This window comes from Pleurodeles waltl, chromosome 4_1 (assembly GCF_031143425.1).
Source record: "Pleurodeles waltl isolate 20211129_DDA chromosome 4_1, aPleWal1.hap1.20221129, whole genome shotgun sequence".
Taxonomy (NCBI): Eukaryota; Metazoa; Chordata; class Amphibia; order Caudata; family Salamandridae; genus Pleurodeles; species Pleurodeles waltl.
Window position 1 is genome coordinate 607,021,240 of NC_090442.1, and position 21,300 is coordinate 607,042,539.

A 21,300-nucleotide genomic window follows, 5' to 3' on the forward strand; every position below is an offset into this window, starting at 1 on the left:
GCTGTAAGGCCTGCTGGAGGGGTGACTTACCTATGCCACAGGCAGTGTGAGGTTGGCATGGCACTCTGAGGGGAGTGCAATGTCGACTTAGTCATTTTCTAACCCACCAGCCCACACAAGCTGTGAGGCAGTGTGCATGTGCTGAGTGAGGTGTCCCAAGGGTGCCAAAAGACATGCTGCAGCCCTTAGAGACCTTCCCTGGCATCAGGGCCCTTGGTACCAGTTACAAGGGACTTACCTGAGTGCCAGGGTTGTGCCAATTGTGGAGACAAAGGTACAGTTTAGGGAAATAACACTGGTGCTGGGACATGGTTAGCAGGGTCCCAGCACACTTTCAAATCATAGCTTAGCATCAGCAAAGGCAAAAGGTTATGCCAAGGAGCCATTTCCATCTACCAAGAAATTGCAGAACCATCCAGTCTAGAACAAATGCATGAGTGTGAAATTTCTGAATGGCACCCCAGGCATGTGCAGGAGGAAATGTCTTCAAAAGTCACAGCATCCAGGAAAGAGCAATGTAAATGGAATTGTCTGCAAAGGCTTTCAGGAAGCTGGCTCTGTACATACTATATCAAAATGAGATATAGTGTGCACAGAGTCCAGGGGTTCCCCAAGAGGCTTGACAGAGGCAATAACAGATAATACTAAAGCTCTATTTGTGGTAGTGTGGTTGAGCAGTTAGGCTTATCAGAGGGTAGGGTTAAGCATTTGTTTTACACACACAAGCAATAAGAGAAAACACACACTCAATGACTAAACTCCAGGCCAATAGGTTTTTATAATGAAACATATTCTTTTGTTAATTTATTTCTAGAACCACAAGATTCATTTAGCAGGTAAGTACATCAAACGAAAGGTATTTTGCATGGTAATAGTTAGGACTTTGAATAGAATCAATATTGTACACAGTTTTCTTTAAAATGGTAAAAAGCTATTTTAAACAGTTCCTGGGGGAGGTAAGTAAAGTACAGTTCTTGAGGTAAGTACCACATTTACGGGTTCAGTCTCCGGGGCATAAGTAACCCACTGTTGGCGGTTCAAGGTAACCCTAAACACCCAGCCCCAGCAATACAGGGCTGGTCAGGTGATGAGGTAAAAAAGGAGCCAAAATAACGTGGGCGCCTATGGAGACAGGGGGTACACCTGTTCCAGTCTGCTTGCAGGTAAGTACCCGCGTTATCAGAGGGCAGACCAGAGGGGTTTGGAGGAGTACTGGAGGGGCCCCAAGTAGGCACAAAACCCACACCCTCAGCGGCATAGGGATGGCCGGGTGCAGTGTGCAAACAGGGCGTTGGGTTCTCAATAGAATTCTAAGAGGGACCCGGGGTCACTTAGGCGCTGCAGGCAGGGCATAGGGGGGACTCGCGGGCAAGCCACCGACTGGGCAAGGGTGAGGGCTGCCTGCTGGTCATTGCTGCACCGGTGGTCGGTTTCTCTTGGGCCTGGGGGCTGCGGGTGCAGTGCTTCTGCAGGCATCGGATATCTTCGTCCCAGGCAGCCGCGGTCAGGGGGGTCCTCGGGATTACCTCTGCAGGCATCATCACAGGGGTGCAGAGTGGTAAGCCCGGGGTGGACACGTCGTCAAGAGTCACCTGGGGTCCTCTCTGGATAGTTGATTTCTCTGAACATGGGCCGAGGGCGTTGGGTGCAGAGTAGCTAGACTCACGCTTCTGGACTGAGGTGAGAGTCCCTTTAAAGTTGGTTTCTTGATCTTCTTTTTGGGCAGGTCTGCTGTCCACAGGAGTTTCTTCTTTTCTTGCAGCTTTTCGAAGTAGGAGACTGGCCGGTAGGGCTGGGGCCAAGTCAACAGTTGTTTCCTTCTCTTCTCTGTGAGGTTTCCAGCTCAGCAGTCCTCCTCCTTTCTTGAGGTTGTCAAGAAACTGAAGAGCTGGGTTCAGGGTCGCCCCTAAATACTAAATTCAGGGGTGTGTCAGGGCCAGAGGGCTGCAGTCATTGGCTACTGTCCCGGAGGGTGGCTACACCCTCCTTGTGCCCTCTTCCTCTGGGGAGGGGGGCAGATCCCTAACCCTATTTGTCCTAATCCTCCAAAGCAAGATAGAGGATTTCTCAAGGAGGGGGTCACTTGAGCTCTGGACACTTTAGGGGTGGTCCTTGCTGAGGGGGTGACTCCTCCTTGTTTTTCTCATTATTCCTCTGGACTTGCCGCCAAAAGTGGGGGCTCGTGCGGGGGTGGGCATCTCCACTAGCTGGAGTGCCCTGGGGCACTGTAACACCAGGCTTGAGCCTTTGAGGCTCACCACCAGGTGTTACAGTTCCTGCAGGGGGAGGTGTGAAGCACCTCCACCCAGGACAGGCTCTGTTTCTGACCACCGAGGCACTCACCCCATGTGGTCAGAAACTCATCTGGAAGTGTCAAGCTGGCACAGAGTGGTCAGCCTTGCACTAGCAGTTGGACTAACATACAGGGGGCATCTCTAAGATAACCTGTGTGTGCATTTTTCAATAAATCCCACACTGGCATCAGTGTGGGTTTATTGTGCTGAGAGGTTTGATACCAAACTTCCCAGTATTCAGTGTAGCCATTATGGTGCTATGGAGTTCGTAATGACAGACTCCCAGACCATATACTCAGTATAGCTACCCTGCACTTACAATGTCTAAGAATTGACTTAGACACTGTAGGGGCATAGTGGTCATGTAGCTATGCCCTCGCCAGTGGTATAGTGCACCCTACCTTAGTGCTGTAAGGCCTGCTAGAGGGGTGACTTACCTATGCCACAGGCAGTGGTTTGTGGGCATGGCACTCTGAGGGGAGTGCCATGTCAACTTTGTCTTTTCTCCCCACTAGCACACACAAGCTGCTAAGCAGTGTGCATGTACTGAGTGAGGGTTCCTAGAGGGTGGCATAATACATGCTGCATCCCTTAGGGTCCTTCCCTGGCCACAGGGCCCTTGGTACCCAGGGGTACCTTTTACGAGGGACATAATTGTGTGCCAGGGCTCTGCCAATTGTGGAAACAAAGGTACATTCTTAGGGTAAGAACAATGGTGCTGGGGCCTGGTTAGCAGGGTCCCAGCACACTTGCAATCAAAGCTGGCATCAACACTAGGCAAAAAGTGGGGGGTGACCATGCCAACAGTGGCATTTTCCTACAAGGGTGAAAATGTGATTTTAGCCAGGTGATGGAGAAACCCAAGAAGGACAGTAATGAAAATCTGATTTTCAAGTGGATAGAGACCGACATCAAGGTACAGAAATACATGGATTCCCAACTGCAAAGATGAACCGCAACCACTGGCTTCCTTTTGAGAACACCCCGGGGACCAACGTAAGGCTAAAGGGCATGATAGTGTACTGGCGGTACTCCAAACCCACAACAATCTGGAGGAAATGCCTGAGGGATTACAGGATTGGCACATGAAAGTATGTGGTCTGCTGTCCAAGGACACTATCACCAGGATTCAAGGCTGCCAGGATCTTAGTCAACATCATCCTCTTGAATTTGTCCTTCCTAAGGAAGTTGTTCAGAAGGATGAGATCCAACATCGGCCTCAAACTCTATCCTTGAAAGCCAATAAGTGGCGAGATTAACATCACGTGCCTCTCTCTGTTTAGCCACAAATTGATGCAACATGTGGAAGGGTGGCCAAAAAGGGGATGGCCTAACCAATATGAATCATCTGAAGGACCCACTCCTGCTAAGTAACAGCATGCCAGCCAGGTAGGCAAAGTAAGATTCTGCTCCCTATCAGTCCCATATGATCATAGGAGGGGGAATTAAAACTGCTTGGTAGCAGTTGCCACTGATAATGAAGAGAATGAGGACTGCTTAATCTGCTGGTATCTACTACCTCTCTGTCTGGAGCTACAATACCACTGCACAGGCTATGTAAACTCTGCTGTGTAGACACAATAGATGTTCCTACCGAAGCAGTGGCCTGATTGAAAGAATGATACCCAGGTGTTCTGGGTACCATAATTTCTTGACCCAATCTGAAGCCACTGGGGTGACTTGGACCCAGTCGTTCCTGACCTTCAGAATTTGGGGCAGAATAGGCAGAGGCGGAAAGAAGTCCTGTGCTGGAATGTTCTTCCCAGAGAGTTTTTTGGGAACTCCAATGTGCAAATGTTTTGACACTGATACGGTGGCAAAAACATCCAACCAGGGTTCTCTCCACTGTTGAAAGATGCACTATGCCATCTAAGTGCAACCTCCATGTGTAATCCGCTAGATGCCATAGTCTGAGCTCATCCGCTCTGGTGTTTAAAGATCCCACCAAATGGTTCATGATCAAGGAGAAGCCCTGACGACCTAGCCAATGTCAGATACACAGAGCCTCTCGGCACAGTATTGAGGATAAGGCTTGTTGCAGTACCATATGGCAGTGGTGTTGTCCATGAGAACCTGTACCTCCCCTCTACAGATGTTAGGAAGGCATTCAATGCCAGGAGAATGGCTCTTAAATCCAACAGACTGACGTAGAGAAAGGTTTCTGCCAGATACTGGGGACCTGCACTCTCCACCTCTCCCAGATTACCTCATCAACCCAACAGCGACAAACCTGTCACCACATTCAGCTCTCAGCTCTGGGTGGGGCAGGGGGCGGGGTCTGCCGCTGGTTCAATTGCAATTGAGCAGACACGACTGAAGATCTCTTGCAGTCTCCTCCAAAACCTTGGTGGAATTCAACCAGTCTCCTTGATGTTAGGCCCACTAAGACATTGGACTCCACTACAGAGCCTGAACATGTCACCTGGCACAGTTGTCAAGGAGGATGAAGAAAACCAATTGGTCAGGAAGAGTCAAGGCTACTTTTTCGGCAGGGCCAATGATGAAACATTGAGATATTAGTCCAGATGCCCTGGACTCCATGTTACAGAGGGAAGGCCTTGTACTGCACTGTACCATGAAAACTCATATGAAAGGAAGCCTCTGCAAAAGTGTCAAGTGTGTCTTGGGCATGTTGATCGAGGAATCCATCGGTCAGGGGATGTTCATCATCGTCTCAAGGTGGTCCTCGACTTACTGTGGCGAGCACGCGTTCAACAGCCAGCCATTCAGACAAGAAAAACTGGTACCTCTAACCCCCATGGGAGGCGACTACCAACCATCACTTTTGGAAACACCAGAGAGGCACAGGAGAGGCTGAAAGTGAGTAGATAGCAGGCAAAATGCACTCACAGACCTCAATGTCAAGCTGGGTGAATAAAACATTTGTTTTCTGAATGCCTCAATCCTCTTTGTCTACCTGTCCAGATGGATCATGGGAATGAATTTGGGTTTACCTGGAAGCTGGGGACCACCAGACTCAGGAGTTGGAGTCTGTGTCAGAAATTTAGGGTTGACTGGTGTCAGTCTGTGGCATCTGGCCACCTGCTTGCCCACTGGAAGGCAAGTGTAAAATTTAGACCAGGTGCCCAACAGATTATCAATTAGGGCTTAACAGAATGGAAGCAAGTGTGCAGAGGATGCAGGCTCAGGGCTGCAGGACTTCTGCGAGGAGTTTTAAGTCGATGACCTCAGCGGCACGTCAAATTTCCACAGCAAAAGAAACACTTGTGTCTGTTGGAGCACAATGGGGTAGAACAACCTTGTATCAAGGGAAGTATCAAGCTGTCCGGCATTCTGCAGGTCCATTTATAAACTGTCACCATCATAATATTGGGGTAAATTATTCGCAACATTGTCATCTACAGGAGGTAAACTCTTGTCCGAACTGAATCAAAAAGGCAACTGAGGACTGCTCCTGGGAGTGGCTGTATATTGTCAGAATGAGGTAGCACATGAACCAGGTGTGCTACAGTGGATTCAAACCACAACCTCAGTCGGGAATGAGATGGATTTGGTTGGGGTTCATCAGAGTTGGCACTGAATCCCCCTTCGGCACCACTGACGTTTGTATCCACAATGATGAAAGAGGGGCCTGTACAAGTATTTGAGCCCGAATGGAAACCAGCGCCAGAGTCAGGGCAGAACCTGAGATGGGTCTCAGACAATGCAGAGGACAGATTTGCTCTGGTAAAAAATACGGCAGCCCCTGCAGATCCTGAAGATGTGGACAGGGGGAGGCAGAAGAGTGCCAAAAATATGCAGCATGGCCTCCTGAAAGGCCTCTTAAACCTGTTGTGTTGCCAGTGATTGTGGAACATGGGCATATCAGGATCAACTGAGGAATCTGTTCCTTCATCAGGGATGAGAAAAAGGACTGATTGGCACTTTGGTGCCCTCAAGCCTTATCTTTCGAAAGAGAGTGTTTGGATGGGGTCCGATTATCTTACTGTGTTTCCTCCATGATTTGAACTTCGACTTACCTGATGATTTTGACCATGAGGAGGATCCCTCTAGGAACTGTCCAAGAGAGGGGCCAGGTCCGGGACATCAAATTGGAGTGGGACAGTGGCTTACATGAGGTCTGTGACTTACTTTGATGTTCCGTAATGTACAGCTCCACTTCACAGCACATCCATTGCACGACTTAGCACTGTTCCCTGAACCCTGAACCCTGACACCAAATGCATACCTCATGCAGCTCTGAGATCTGTTTAACAGTTAAGTCAAGGTTTGGACCTTATAGTATTAGGTAGGGAAATTATTCTCTTGCACACTGGATTTGTAAAAAAACATTGAAAACTGACGAAATGGGAGCAGAAGTTTGGGCCAACACTCTAAGGCATGGAAAGAAACCAACGTTGGCGCAGACCAGTGACACTTATATGTGGCGCTAATCCATCACACCTCGGGCGGCACACAGCCAACATGGGCTGCACGTCACCACCTGGAGCCTCGCAGGAGCATTTCTCAGAAAATTCCCAGATCCAGTCTGGTACCTGGGGATATTTTAAATGTGAGGAATCTGTGGTCAGAAGTAGCCATCAGAAAACCTTTTACTGTATCTCATTACTATTATAAGTGCATTCATGAAATAATGTGTGAGATTTGATAAGAAAGTAATAGCAAGAAATCTCAACCAACCTGTCTGCATTGGACCCGGACAGGCTCGCTCTGTCCAGTAATGGCAAACTTCGCAACTTTCTGCATCACGGCATCCATTTCAGGAACTATTAGCTTTCTTGATAGGATGGCCTGAAAACAATGATTAAAGACTTGCTTACAATTGTTGCAAATGAATACAACATCAAATTCACTGCAAATTTTATTATTAACTTGGGAACATAAATTCAGAATTACAACTCCAAGCAAGAGGTCTTTCTTTGTAAAACAGGTAGAACACAAACTCAGTGCAATGTCCTGTTAAACTAAGAATACTACAAATAAATTAATTCAAATCATTTAATTTCCAATAAAAAAAATAAAACTACAGACACACAAAAATACATGCTACTTTGTCACAGAACATGAATAAATACTTTAGAATGTAATAATGAAAACAATCTGATTAATGTGCAGCAGTACCAATTTTTACCCTAAAGTCATATTTTAGCTTAGCACTAGTCACTAACAAAGTGCAGGTGAAATGAATATTGTACAATTTGAAGTGAAGAAGACTTGACTGCACCTGCTAAAAGACTTCAGGCTGTCAAAGCTTATCAATATTAGGTTTTAGAATTAAATCTTCCCTTGATCTTCTCTAGGTATTTTCTGTACGGGAACCACCAAATAAGCTGGTTAGACCATTAAGGACGGTCAGGGGACCACCACTGGCAAGATCAAATAAGGGCTTTTTGAAGTAAAGTTGAGTCTATCCAAAGAATCAATCGATCATCCACAAGGCCCTACATCTAAGGACCATTAAACAAATGGTGGACATCTTTTACTTGGTTACCTGGAAAACAAATGGACTCCTCAAAGGCCCATGATTGAAACATAGCTGTGACAACTTTTTACCTTGCCACCGTTTTGTCCTCTCGCCTTGGCATCCGGCTCGAAAGTCCACTGTGGTGGTCATTTCGGGAACCATGTTCAGAGAGACTCTCGTCTATGACTTCTGCCACAGAGGTTTTGAGAGTTCCTTGACAGGAGGTGCTTTTTTGTTCCTGTTTGTTGATGTAGGACAAAACATACCTCAACCTCCCCTTACAGTGAAAGATGAGCGGAAGGGTATTGTGCAGGTGATTTCATGTTTATTATTAAATGCCCGGTCCCCAATCAAGAATTAGTATGAGTTTGCTGACAGCATGCTCTAGACTTCATATTTGTTATAGGGACCGGGGCTGATATTATTTCAGACCTTGACCTTAAAATTGTCATCTCTGTTTTAGTTTGAAAAGAGTGGACCGACAAGGAAAGAGGGGTGGTGGCATTGCAATAGTGTATCGCAAGTTTATAAAGGCAGCCTTTCAGCCTACCACACAGCTCGACTGTAATGCCCTCATCTTTAACTTGACATTTAATAATATGAATTCCTTTCAGGGCCTTTATATATCGTCCACTTGGTCCTAAGGGCAAATCTATTCAGACTGTGCGGGACTTCATGGATTCTTGCACTGATCTCCCTAATTTCACCATTATGGGTGATTTTAATTATCCCTTTAGATTGTCTTTACAATTCAGGTACTGAACATCTTGAAGACAATCTTAATGGTTTTGATCTTACTCAGATCATAAATGTATCTAGCCATTAGGCAAATCATACCCTAGATGGAGTATTCACTAATAACCCGGACCAAAGTCTGGAAAAAGTTCTGTCTCTAGTATGGACAGATCATAAGGCCATTTTTTTCCACACAAAGTTTCCTCTCATAACAGTCCCAGTTCCAACCTTTCCAGTATGTTTATAATCCACTCTTGGAAAAAAAACAATTCTGAGGTGCCGAATGAAACTCTTTCAAACTCTAGTCCTGCCTTAGACAATAACAGTGAAACTGCAGCAGTGACTTATGTAAATTGGATAGACTCAGCAGTATCATTGCTAGTCCCTGAAAAACAGTAACTAATCACAGGAAGAGGCTCTCAACCCCCAGGAATCTACAGGAACTAAAATAATTAAAACAGAATTGTAGATATCAAGAATGCAGGTGGAGGAAAGAATATCTTTCTGAAGAAAGGATTAAGTATAAATAATTTCTTAATGAGTACAAGATGCTAATTATTGTAGCAAAATCTCAGTACTCCACTGAAAAAATAAGCTTGGCCAAAGCCTCCACTAGAGGGCTATGTATAACAGTCAAATCTTTGTCTAACTTTAGTAAAGGCAGCAGCTTTAATCCTGATCAATCCATCTGCAACAAATTGGCAGAGGTTTTTCACGCCAAAGGGAATCTTATTTTTCAGGATGTCACCTCTAATCACCATTTGTGCTGATGGAACATCTCCACATCCACCGCTGTAGACATTCAGGAAACCAGCACTGGTACTGATCAAAATAGGTTTGATAAATTTACTCTTCTTTCCTTGGAGAAAGTAATCAACCTCATTAACTCCACCCCTGCTCTACTGATGTTTTACATGAGGTTTTTAGGACAGAGTCTGTTTATCTTAAGGGACTACAAATAACATTTTGACTGCAGGACAGTTTCCAGTTCTCTGGGGAAAAAAAGCTTTAATATTCCCTTTCATTAAAAAAAGCCCCCTCTGGACCCCCAGGATGTGAAAAACGATAAGCCTATATCGCACCTGCCCTTACTTGCTAAGATATTGGAAAGGACTATGAATGAGAAAACCCTATCTTTCTTGGGCTCATACCATCTTCTTGATTCCTCGCAGTATGGCTTCAGAGCAAATTCAGCTTATGGAGTCAGCCTTATTGGCAGCCACTGAAGAACTAAGAATGGTGGTTGGCAAGGGTGGAAGGCCGTGCTGATATTATTAGATCTTTCTGCACCTTTCGACACTGTCAACCACTCACTTCTAATTAACAGGTTCAAGGCAATAGGTTTTAGGAACTCAGCATTGGCCTTGCTTAGCTCGTTTTTGTGTGATAGGGGAGCAGGTGGTGGTGCTTGGAGTCTTCCTCTCCGATCCATTCTTCCTTCCGTGTAGGGTGCCCCGGGCCCTCCCTTGGCCTCACACATTTTAACATCTATGTCACCACCCTTGCTAATCATATCTGCAGCTATGGTTTTGCAGTAATGTCTTGCTCTGACGACACACAAATTGTGGTGTCCATACCCTTTGAGGCTGAAGAGGTGGCTAAAAACTTTTGTAACTGCATGGCTCACATTGTCACCTGGATGCAAAGAAACGGTCTAAAACTAAACCCAGATAAAACTGAGGTATTACTCTTTGGGAATGACTCCACCTTCTAGAATTCTTTGTGGTGGCCATCTAAACTTGACTCGCAGTCATCTAAACTTGGTTCGCTTTCCTCTTCAGTTCAAAAAGCAAAAAATCTGGGAGTCGTATTTGACACTAAATTATGTTTTCAGACCGAATAAATCAAACCACCTTCTTTCATTTCTTCCTGCTTAGGACTCTAAAGAAGATATTTACCTTCATTCCTTTAGAATTACAAAAACGGTCATTGTGGCACTTGTTATCGCAAGGATCTAATATTGTAATGCCTTGTATATGGGAACCCAGAAGTATTTGGTAAAAAACCTCAAGCTCTTCAAACTGCAGCTGCCAGGCTGCTTTTGAAAGTTCCTAAATTTGTTGCCATTTCTCAATCCTTGCAGATCCTTCACTGGTTACTAGTCAGGGAAAGGATTGATTTCAAAACACTATCTCTGGTGCACAAAGCCCTTCACCAGACAGGACCAGAATACTTTCAAAAAATATATTTTGGCACTCACCTGGCCATTGGCTTAGATAAAGTTCTGCTAGAGTAATGGCTGTCCCCAGAATAAATAAAGCAAGATTGGGTGGCAGGAGTTTTTCCTCTGGTGCTAGCAAACTTTGGACAACTCTGCCGCTGAACTTAAGATCTCAATCAAATTTGCTGCAGTTTAGGAAAATGCTAAAAACCGAACTTTTCTCACAGACTTAGAAATAATATTATTAAGCTCTGATTTAGGCTCTTGTAAGTTCTTTCTTTGGAAACTTAGCGCCAAGACACCCTCGGGTAATCACGTGCTATATAAGTTTATTTACATTACGGAGCATCACTTTCATGATAGATGTCTGAGCTGGCATGGCCTTCATAACATTCGCTCATATTATTCACCTTATGAATCAGCAGCTTTGGCAGTACTTTATCTTTCGTGTGCTGACAATCTCATCCTGTGAAGCCTATTGTCATTTACTGTTTATTTCTGACACTCCTGTAGTGATCTCATTATCAATCTAATACTCTGAAACAGAGAATTGCAGGAAACCACTTTTCCTAGCACTATCTGAATCATCCCAGACTGCCTCTGAGACATAGATGAGCTTTCTGAACCAGGGAAGAAAATGTTTCCTTTGAAAAAACAATTTTAATGCCTCTGATCATGAAGGGGTTTGGGGCATATATTGAACCATACACTGAAAGATCTAAACACTACACTGGGGATGTTACTTGTATGGATTATATTGTTCACTCCAATGTACTTAATTTTATCATCAAACAGCTGACAAAACAACAAACAAAAAAGCCTGGTTTTCTGAGATGGACAGCTGTCATCACTATGCAATTGGAAAACACTCAAGGTTGACTTTACATAGAAGCTTAAGACTTTGAGAGGAAAAGGCAGAATCGCTAGACGAAACCCGAGGCAAGAGGTTTTGGAATGGTATTGTCGCGTAGGCTCTCATTATTCTAATGAGACTACTGGATTTCGAGTTGCAGAATCACCTGCGGTGTGGGAGACTGAGTCTAACCCACTAGAGGTGACACCTGTTGCTCCAAGCCGGGTTCTGCTCCAGCTAACTAGCAGTGCCTCATCTCTACCCCAGGGCAGGGATGATTAGGCAGCCAGTCACCAGAGATGTAGAAAAAACACAAATAGTGATTCTGTGCACATGCAACACTACCACTGCTTAATACTTTGCAAACAACTTTGAAGCGGTTGTGACACCAAATGGTAGTACTTTGAATTGGTATTGTTATCTAATTACCACAAAGCACAGGTATCGGTGGTGGGCTGGGTGTATGGGGGTTTGAAGGAGGCACCCTTGAAGTTGAAGGCCGCCATGAAATCCGCAGTTTGGAGCAAAGAAATGTTTTGCAAGGTGGTCCTGTGGAAGTGCTCCATTAGAATACAGTGATTAAAGGTCCAAGATCCTGGACTGGAAGTAATGCTCTGTTGTATTGGGGATTAAAAAGTACATGGAGCACATTTCCTGACTGCAATAATATGGGTTCACCAGCTCGATGGCAACTTAGGCTAGGAGCACCTGTACTCCCTCCTTCCACAGGCAGAGATGCTCGTAACTGAGGAAAAGGTCACCAAGAGCACCTATTGGCAGAATGCTATCTCTTACCATTGAGGAAAAAATCGTTAGTCTTCCCACATCAAGTGTCGCATGAATAGATGGAATCACAGGAGAGTCACTGTTTTGAGGCAGAGGTGCTCCTGTTTGACCCACCTCTCCTTTTACTTTTGCCACTGCCCCTCTGTCCACCGTTGCAAAAGGATTTAGATGGCTGTGTCCTGAAAGCCTTGCTGCTGTTGCTAACCTCACCCCTTTGGGAACGCTTATGAAAGTTATATCTAGGCATAAAGGTCTGTACAGCACCTCATCCCTTTGGCTTTTTGGTGTCCTCTCTTTTTTCGTCAAGACTGGCACTGACCTAAACGTCGTAGAGATGCTCTCCATTCCAGGGTACGTTTAATAGGTATTTTTGAACTTCTGGCGGAAGCCATAAATTCTCATCCAAGTCTGGCGCAATCGAAGTACACTTGTACTGATTTCCTGGGACGCAGGGTCTGCAGCATCCAACACACATCTAAATATTTGCATTAGAAATTACTTTCACTCGTGGCTACTAGTTCATGGCCCCTCATGGCCCCTCTTCTGATGGGTCTCAGGGAGGTACTTAATTAGCTCTTCCATTTTTACCCAGTGGTGGCTGTTGCGAAGTGACTCCTTTTAGGGTGGTCAACCCAGTTTCACATTTGTGTTTGGACTAACCTGTAACTGATACATAGGAAAAGTCAAATCACAGATTATAACCTTTAATGCACTTTAATCTATATTTTTGTCCTGTACCAACTACAGACACCATTCAAAGACTCATTGTATATTTAATACAAGTACAGTCTAATGATAATGTTGGATGTTTATTAAATATAAGAGACATGTAACTTGTATTACTGACTAAAGATTCTGGAGGCTAATTTGCATTTGCTCGCCAGCAACTTCAAAATCTGTACTTAGCCTGAATCGGGCGTGAAAACCACTCCCAGAGCAGTAACAATGGCCTGGGGTTAGGGCAGCATTTTTCTCCTTTAGCAGGAAGACTAGCTGGGTAAGCCCAGGAACCTAATTTACTTCAAAGATACCTGCCCTGTCACAAGTAAATGCTAGGTGATACCTGGAAAGACCCCAGCTGTTGTTCCCCTAATCAAACCACACTGGCACCAGGAGGAAAAAAGGAGGAGGAGGAAAACTGCCATTAGAAGCAGTTCTGAGCTACCACACGTTATTACCACGGACACACCCCTGGGTGGGCACACAAGCGCTTCACAAAGGGAGACAGATTTCCCAATCTTGAATTTGAGAGCCAGGTGTACTGTTGGACTGCTTGTGGGAAGTCGAAATGACTACCAATGACTTCCTGCAATGTAGAGGTGAAATACCGTTTTGTGAGGTCTAAAGGGGCAGCAGCTGATTGTCTGGACAGGGTTTATTACTACTTGTTAAAAAAACGAATACATTTCACCTATATACAACCTAACATAGCTCACTAGATAACAAGTTATTAACCCCAATCAATATTTGTATCCGTGGTCTTTTTCTACACATTTGTATCTTTGGCCTCTCTTCTTCAATCCAGAATGTTTAGCATCTGTCCAACATTTGTGTCAATCCACAATCTCATGATCTTATAAAGCTGTGAGCTCTGCTAAACCTCTGGAGCTTTAATCTGTTTAACACTAATTGAATATGGGACCTCGATCTGGCACCCACACAGCTCTACTCTGTTTGTATGTTCCTACTTTCCTATCTTGCCCACCAACAGTTTGGGTCAAAGCATACGTGCCAGGAAACATTTAAAAATTATGTCTGTAAAAGATGTGTTCTTGTTGTAATACTAGAAATGTTAACATTTCAAAATATTAACCTTGTGATTTCACCGTATTTTGGATTTTGCATTTATTCAATTCCACTGCTAATTCAAGATGCAAGCTTCCTTTCAATTTCCTCAGCTTTACCACAGCCCTCAAATGAATCACCTTTTTTCTCACCGGAAGAACACAGAAAGCCTACCTCCCACCTTCAACTTCCGAACCCAAAGAATTCATCTGTGGAGTACCCCAAGGCTTTTCTATTAGCCCCACCCTCTTCAACACTTACATGACTGGACAGATAACAGCTCTGTGTTGATTAGCACTGACCTAAAAGGGTAACATACTGATACTGGCTATGTAAAATATGTGTAGGAACTGCAGGGGCCAGGAAGTTCGAGTAGCATTTTATGGAGAGAAGTTGACCATTAGGAAAGGGGTATGTTGCGCAATCAGTGCTGCTGCTGTATTATTGAGCTACTGTGTTTTAGTTTAAAAATCAATAAAACCTTTTCAAAAAACAAAATGACCCCACTGGCCGACATTGTCAGATTAATATGGGTTCAACATCATCTTTTATGCGAATGACACACAGCTCATCCTCTCTCTCTTCGAGGACTCCAACACCACTAGGACCAACTTCCACACATGCATGACCAGCATTGCCAACTGGATGAGGAACAACTGTCTAAAGCTCAACTTGGATTAAACCAAAGTACTGATCTTCAGGAACAACTGCCCCCCCACCCACCCCACCCACTCAACCCTGCCCCCAAACCCCCCCTCAACCACCACCGGTATAGCTTGTGGTGGCCCAAGGAACTGGGCCTAGCACCTCTGACGTTCAATCATGCCAGAAACCTCAGCATCATACTGGACAGCAAGCTAACCTTGTCATCCCAGGTCAACGCTGTATCCTCCTCCTGATTCTTCATTCTACCCCTGCTTTGTAAAATCTTCAAATGTCTTCCACAGAGCTCAAGCTGCACCATCACTCAAGCCCTCATCACCAGCCGACTGGACTATAGCAACACCCTGTACTCCGGAATCGCACAACCACCTCCTCCATAGACCTTAGGTCATATAGAAAGCAGCCACCAGACTTGTCCTCAACCTCCCTTGACAAACGCACATCACGCCTCACCCCAAGGAACTCCACTGGCTTACAATACAAAAGAGGTGCCAGTTCAAGCTACTAACCCACGCATACAAAGCCCTTCACAACTCTGGACCTACCTACATCAACCATCACCTGAACTTCCACCAGCCCACTAGACACCTCCGCTCCACCTCCTTTGTACTAGCTACCACCCCCTGTATTTGATGATGTTGAAGAGGTGGACGCTCCTACTACATCGCAGCAAAGGGTAAGACCCCTCCCAGGTAACAAGCAGCATTCTAGAAATAGAATGATTGCTTCCTCCACTTTATTGGGTTTAGCTTTTTCTTTATTGCTTGGTTGGTTACAAATTAACAACAAAGGAAATTCATATAATGTGTGTATCTGCCGGTCAGTTGTGATTGACAGCACCTAGAAAAGATCAGGTTTGCAAAGTCACTATATAAACTCTCCCAAGTGCTATAACATACCGCAGATTAAACGAAAAGGAAGACAAGCCAGGGGAAATGGTATGTTTTATATCTTAAATTAAAATACTGCAAACCGTTTACATATTAAACACTCCATAGAACTGCAAGAGGCTGAGGTCTGTACATAAAAAATATGCTTGTGCCAGTCTGCATTAATCATGCCTGTTTCGCAGATAGATTCAACTGGAAATAGCTGATATGTGTTTTTCCTTGAATTAGAATACACACTCCCTGCAGTGAGGACAGCACAAAAGGCAGGTACCAAGCCGCCAGGGAGAGGCTTTGGGGGTAGATGGCATCAATCTCTGGAAAATACAGGAATAAAAGCTTGGGTGTCCAACAACAGCCCACAGGGAGGTGTGCAGGGAAGAAAACACCAAATCCTGCAGATGGGAAAAAGTGAAGACCCTCAAGGGGCAGGCACCAGCCTGTGGGAAGATAATGTTGAACACAGAAGACCATCATGTCACCTCTCTTCCCTGAGTGCAAGTGTGGAGGGTAACATCCTCATTAGGAAGTTAAGCCAGCCAAAAGAAAGAGATGTCTTCATGCTTGGGATTGTGGCCAGGCAGAGCAGTAAACTTAACCTGCGTAAAGTCAGAAATACCTAATGTCTGGCTATTTAAAGCAATTATTTTCAAAATCAAGAAAGGTTTGCAAAAAAAAAAAACAAAGGGTGCGCATTATATGAATCGTGCTCCCCGGCTAAAAAAAAGTCCTGCTAGGCAAAAATAAGTGGCAGTACTACTGGAGTAATGTGAGGAAAAAGTTACATAGCCCTCTAAGTTTAAATAATGTGCAAGCAGAAAGATTGCAAAAGCTTTTCTGCAAGACAGCAGAGAGAAGTGGGAGCTGGTATATGAAATATGGAAATGTTGTTTCAGAGTCCGAGGCCTGTATACAAAATGTCTTGTCGTCTAAACTGACATATTGAGACTAAGAATATCAAGTAGGAAAAGGTTAGTGAAGGAGAGGGATCTTGTCGGGCATAGTAAGAGGCCTTCCCCAGAAGATGACAGTAGCCACTAGACATTCAAAGTTCAATAGGTCAACCCTCGTACGTATAGCTCTCTCAACGTAGTTAATGATGTTGCTGGAAAACAGATCTGACGAGGTCTCTCTGAGAGCTCAAAAGACACTACACTTTGAGCTTCTTGTAGTAAGTTTAGTTGGTACTTGGGTATGCCTGTGTAAACAGAGTTGGGATAGTTCATTTGTGACCTTACAACTGTGCTTGTCAGAAGGGTGTTGTAGGAAGTTGGCTCTGTATGCACTATTTCAAAGTAAGGAATAGTATGCACAGAGTCCAAGGGTTCCCCTTAGAGGTAAGATAGTGGCAAAAAGAGATAATACTAATGCTCTATTTTGAGGTAGTGTGGTCGAGCAGTAGGCTTATCAAAGGAGTAGTGTTAAGCATTTGTTGTACATACACACAGGCAATAAATGAGGAACACACACTCAGAGACAAATCCAGGCCAATAGGTTTTGTTATAGAAAAATATCTTTTCTTAGTTTATTTTAAGAACCACAGGTTCAAATTCTACATGTAATATCTCATTTGAAAGGTATTGCAGGTAAGTACTTTAGGAACTTTAAATAATCACAATAGCATATATACTTTTTACATAAAACACATTTAGCTGTTTTAAAAGTGGACACAGTGCAATTTTCACAGTTCCTAGGGGAGGTAAAGTAATGTTAGTTCTTGCAGGTAAGTTAACCACCTACGGGGTTCAAATTGGGGTCCAAGGTAGCCCACCGTTGGGGGTTCAGAGCAACCCCAAAGTCACCACACCAGCAGCTCAGGGCTGGTCAGGTGCAGAGTTCAAAGTGGTGCCCAAAACGCATAGGCTTCAATGGAGAGAAGGGGGTGCCCCGGTTCCAGTCTGCCAGCAGGTAAGTACCCGCGTCTTCGGAGGGCAGACCAGGGGGGTTTTGTAGGGCACCGGGGGGGACACAAGCTCACACAAAAAGTACACCCTCAGCGGCACTGGGGCGGCCGGGTGCAGTGTGCAAACACGCGTCGGGTTTCCAATGTAAATCAATGGGAGACCAAGGGGTCTCTTCAGCGATGCAGGCAGGCAAGGGGGGGGCTCCTCGGGGTAGCCACCACCTGGGCAAGGGAGAGGGCCTCCTGGGGGTCACTCCTGCACTGAAGTTCCGATCCTTCAGGTGCTGGAGGCTGCGGGTGCAGGGTCTTTTCCAGGCGTCGGGATTTTAGAGCCAGACAGTCGCGGTCAGGGGGAGCCTGGGGATTCCCTCTGCAGGCGTCGCTGTGGGGGCTCAGGGGGGACAACTTTGGTTACTCACAGTCTCGGAGTCGCCGGAGGGTCCTCCCTGAGGTGTTAGTTCTCCACCAGTCGAGTCGGGGTCGCCGGGTGCAGTGTTGCAAGTCTCACGCTTCTTGCGGGGATTGCAGGGGTCTTTAAATCTGCTCCTCTGTAACAAAGTTGCAGTCTTTTTGGAGCAGGTCCGCTGTCCTCAGGAGTTTCTTGTTCCTCTTGAAGCAGGGCAGTCCACTGAGGATTCAGAGGTCGCTGGTCCTGGAGAAAGCGTCGCTGGAGCAGGTTTCTTTAGAAGGCAGGAGACAGGCCGGTAGGACTGGGGCCAAAGCAGTTGGTGTCTTCTTTCTTCTTCTGCAGAGGTTTTCAGCTCAGCAGTCTTCTTCTTCGGTAAGTTGCAGGAATCTAAATTCTTAGGTTCAGGGGAGCCCCTAAATACTGAATTTAGGGGTGTGTTTAGGTCTGGGAGGGCAGTAGCCAATGGCTACTGTCCTTGAGGGTGGGTACACCCTCTTTGTGCCTCCTCCCTGAGGGGAGGGGGGCACATCCCTATTCCTATTGGGGGAATCCTCCTTCTACAAGATGGAGGATTTCTAAAAGTCAGAGTCACCTCAGCTCAGGACACCTTAGGGGCTGTCCTGACTGGTCAGTGACTCCTCCTTGTTTTTCTCATTATCTCTCCTGGACTTGCCGCCAAAAGTGGGGTCTGGGTCCAGGGGGCGGGCATCTCCACTAGCTGGAGTGCCCTGGGGCATTGTAACACGAAGCTTGAGCCTTTGAAGCTCACTGCTAGGTGTTACAGTTCCTGCAGGGGGGAGGTGTGAAGCACCTCCACCCAGAGCAGGCTTTGTTTCTGTCCTCAGAGAGCACAAAGGCTCTCACCGCATGGGGTCAGAAACTCGTCTCTCAGCAGCAGGCTGGCACAGACCAGTCAGTCCTGCACTGAACAATTGGGTAAAATACAGGGGGTATCTCTAAGATGCCCTCTGTGTGCATTTTTTAATAAATCCAACACTGGCATCAGTGTGGGTTTATTATTCTGAGATGTTTGATACTAAACTTCCCAGTATTCAGTGTAGCCATTATGGAGCTGTGGAGTTCGTTTTTGACAGACTCCCAGACCATATAGTCTTATGGCTACCCTGCACTTACAATGTCTAAGGTTTTGCTTAGACACTGTAGGGGCATAGTGCTCATGCACCTATGCCCTCACCTGTGGTATAGTGCACCCTGCCTTAGGGCTGTAAGGCCTGCAAGAGGGGTGACATACCTATGCCTCAGGCAGTGTGAGGCTGGAATGGCACCCTGAGGGGAGTGCCATGTCGACTTAGTAATTTTCTCCCCACCAGCACACACAAGCTGGCAAGGAGTGTGTCTGTGCTGAGTGAGGGGTCCCCAGGGTGGCATAAGACATGCTGCAGCCCTTAGAGACCTTCCCTGGCATCAGGGCCCTTGGTACCAGGGGTACCAGTTACAAGGGACTTACCTGGGTGCCAGGGTTGTGCCAATTGTGGAGACAATGGTACATTTTAGGTGAAAGAACACTGGTGCTGGGGCCTGGTTAGCAGGGTCCCAGCACACTTCTCAGTCAAGTCAGCATCAGTATCAGGCAAAAAGTGGGGGGTAACTGCAACAGGGAGCCATTTCTTTACAGGTGTGAAATCCAGCTCAGTGCAATGAATTGTCTAAACCGCTAGAAGGTGCTCCTCAACATATAGCGGACTGATGAGTTGACACTTAGTAGATACCAGGCATGAGATGATTGAATAGAGAATTGTTCTAAGAAATCTTCTCACACAACTCCTGTGTTACCAAAGACAACACTAAGAAAAAGTCATAGCCCTAGACCCAAAGTGTCTTGTGCAATAACTTAAAAGTATGTTTAGGTGTTTGTTATGAGATTGGAATTCCATGAAAAAGTATGAATGGCTACATAATGAAAGGGTTCATGAAAATGTCAGCCTGTGTTCCGCAAAAAAGCCAAAACATCTTGCAGAAATTCCAACACTACACACACTCTATTGCTTGTAATTAATATATCATAAGCAGATGTGTCTTTTAAAACTGCCTTCAAGTAAATGACCAATATCATGGGAGTATAATGTGGGACTAGTGCTGTGATATAACGTGTAATGCACAAGCCTGCCACCACAATAACTTCTTGAAGCTGAAAGATTTTGCTTCTGGCATTCAATTGCACTAGCTTAATTTTCCTTCTCTACCACTCTTAGCTTTACTGGGGCTAGTAATACGTTATCCATCTGGTGGAAACTCAAATGAAGGGTCATCTCTAGGATGGTGAAAAAGGACAAGTACTAAAACTGCACTGCTGGTATGCCTAATGACTGCCATTCATGCAACACTTTGTGGATTCCAATGACTGCCTTCTGCTGTGCAGAATGAAAGAAAATGGTGCAACAAAAAACCTTTACAAATAAGAAAGGTGGACAATGAGAAACAAAACTGCTGTTCATAAAACACAGAGCTTTCAAATGGACTGTAAAGCATTTCATAAAAATTCCTGTGAACCTCGTTGCCTTATCTGCACTTTTCTGTAATGGACAACTTCGCAGGGCACTATACATTTTGTTACCTTCAAAAGGCCAAAGGCCGTCGCTTGTCTTGATGAGTCGTAAATGTCCTCTTCTGCATATCCGAGCAACACCTGTAGCTGTTTGTCTGTTATGGCACAGTTTGTCATGTTCCTCACAAGGATTGTGACTGCCTGAAAATTAAGAACACATTGATTAAAATAGAAACTTAGACTTTATGTATTTGGCCACTCCAACTTGTAACACTTTTTACTTCCTTACAAAGGCTGCATGTTGCAATATTAGGGCAGGAGTAAATTCAGTCATGAGTCAATAACATTTTATGTGACTGACATTTAGTACAAAAGTATAGTGTACCCTTCTTTGTATATTACATCAGAAGAAGTAATCTGTAAGTTGCTGATTTAGTCAATCAAATAAAAGTTATCAAAATATACAAAATACAGAATACTTTTTGAATCCTTTACTGTGGGGTATGTGCACACATGCCAGAGTTTGCATTTATAACCTGGCTGAGGGGTGACAATACTTTGGGACCTTAATGTGGAAGTGAAACCCCTTCTTCTCCTAGAGCAAAATCCACTTGTTGGATATGTAGGTATGACCACAGCACACCAATAGGGTTAAAATGAGAACCAGAGACACACAAATGATATAGAAACCGGCAGCAAATGTTCTGCCAAAGTTCTAAGGTAAGGGGATAACTTTGATGCAATGATGAACTACCCAGTGTTCTGCTGTACACACAAAATCCAATGGGGCAGAAAGAACTGAAGCATTTCAAGAACTGTAGTAATACCAAATTCCCCAAATTCCACATAACTGACTAAGCCATAATGCCACTGCAGATAAATCTTGAGGAACA

General features: G+C 45.1%; 1 protein-coding gene across 1 annotated transcript in view; it reads right to left on the minus strand.

Moving 5' to 3' along the window:
* Positions 1-21,300, minus strand: part of UTP20 (UTP20 small subunit processome component) — a 966,235-nt gene that overhangs the window by 142,254 nt on the left and 802,681 nt on the right. The window contains exons 50-51 of the mRNA XM_069229033.1: positions 20,477-20,608; positions 6,936-7,046 (exon numbers count right to left, since the gene is read on the minus strand). Of these exons, the coding sequence (XP_069085134.1) occupies positions 6,936-7,046; positions 20,477-20,608 (243 nt within the window). The remainder of the gene's footprint in view (positions 1-6,935; positions 7,047-20,476; positions 20,609-21,300) is intronic.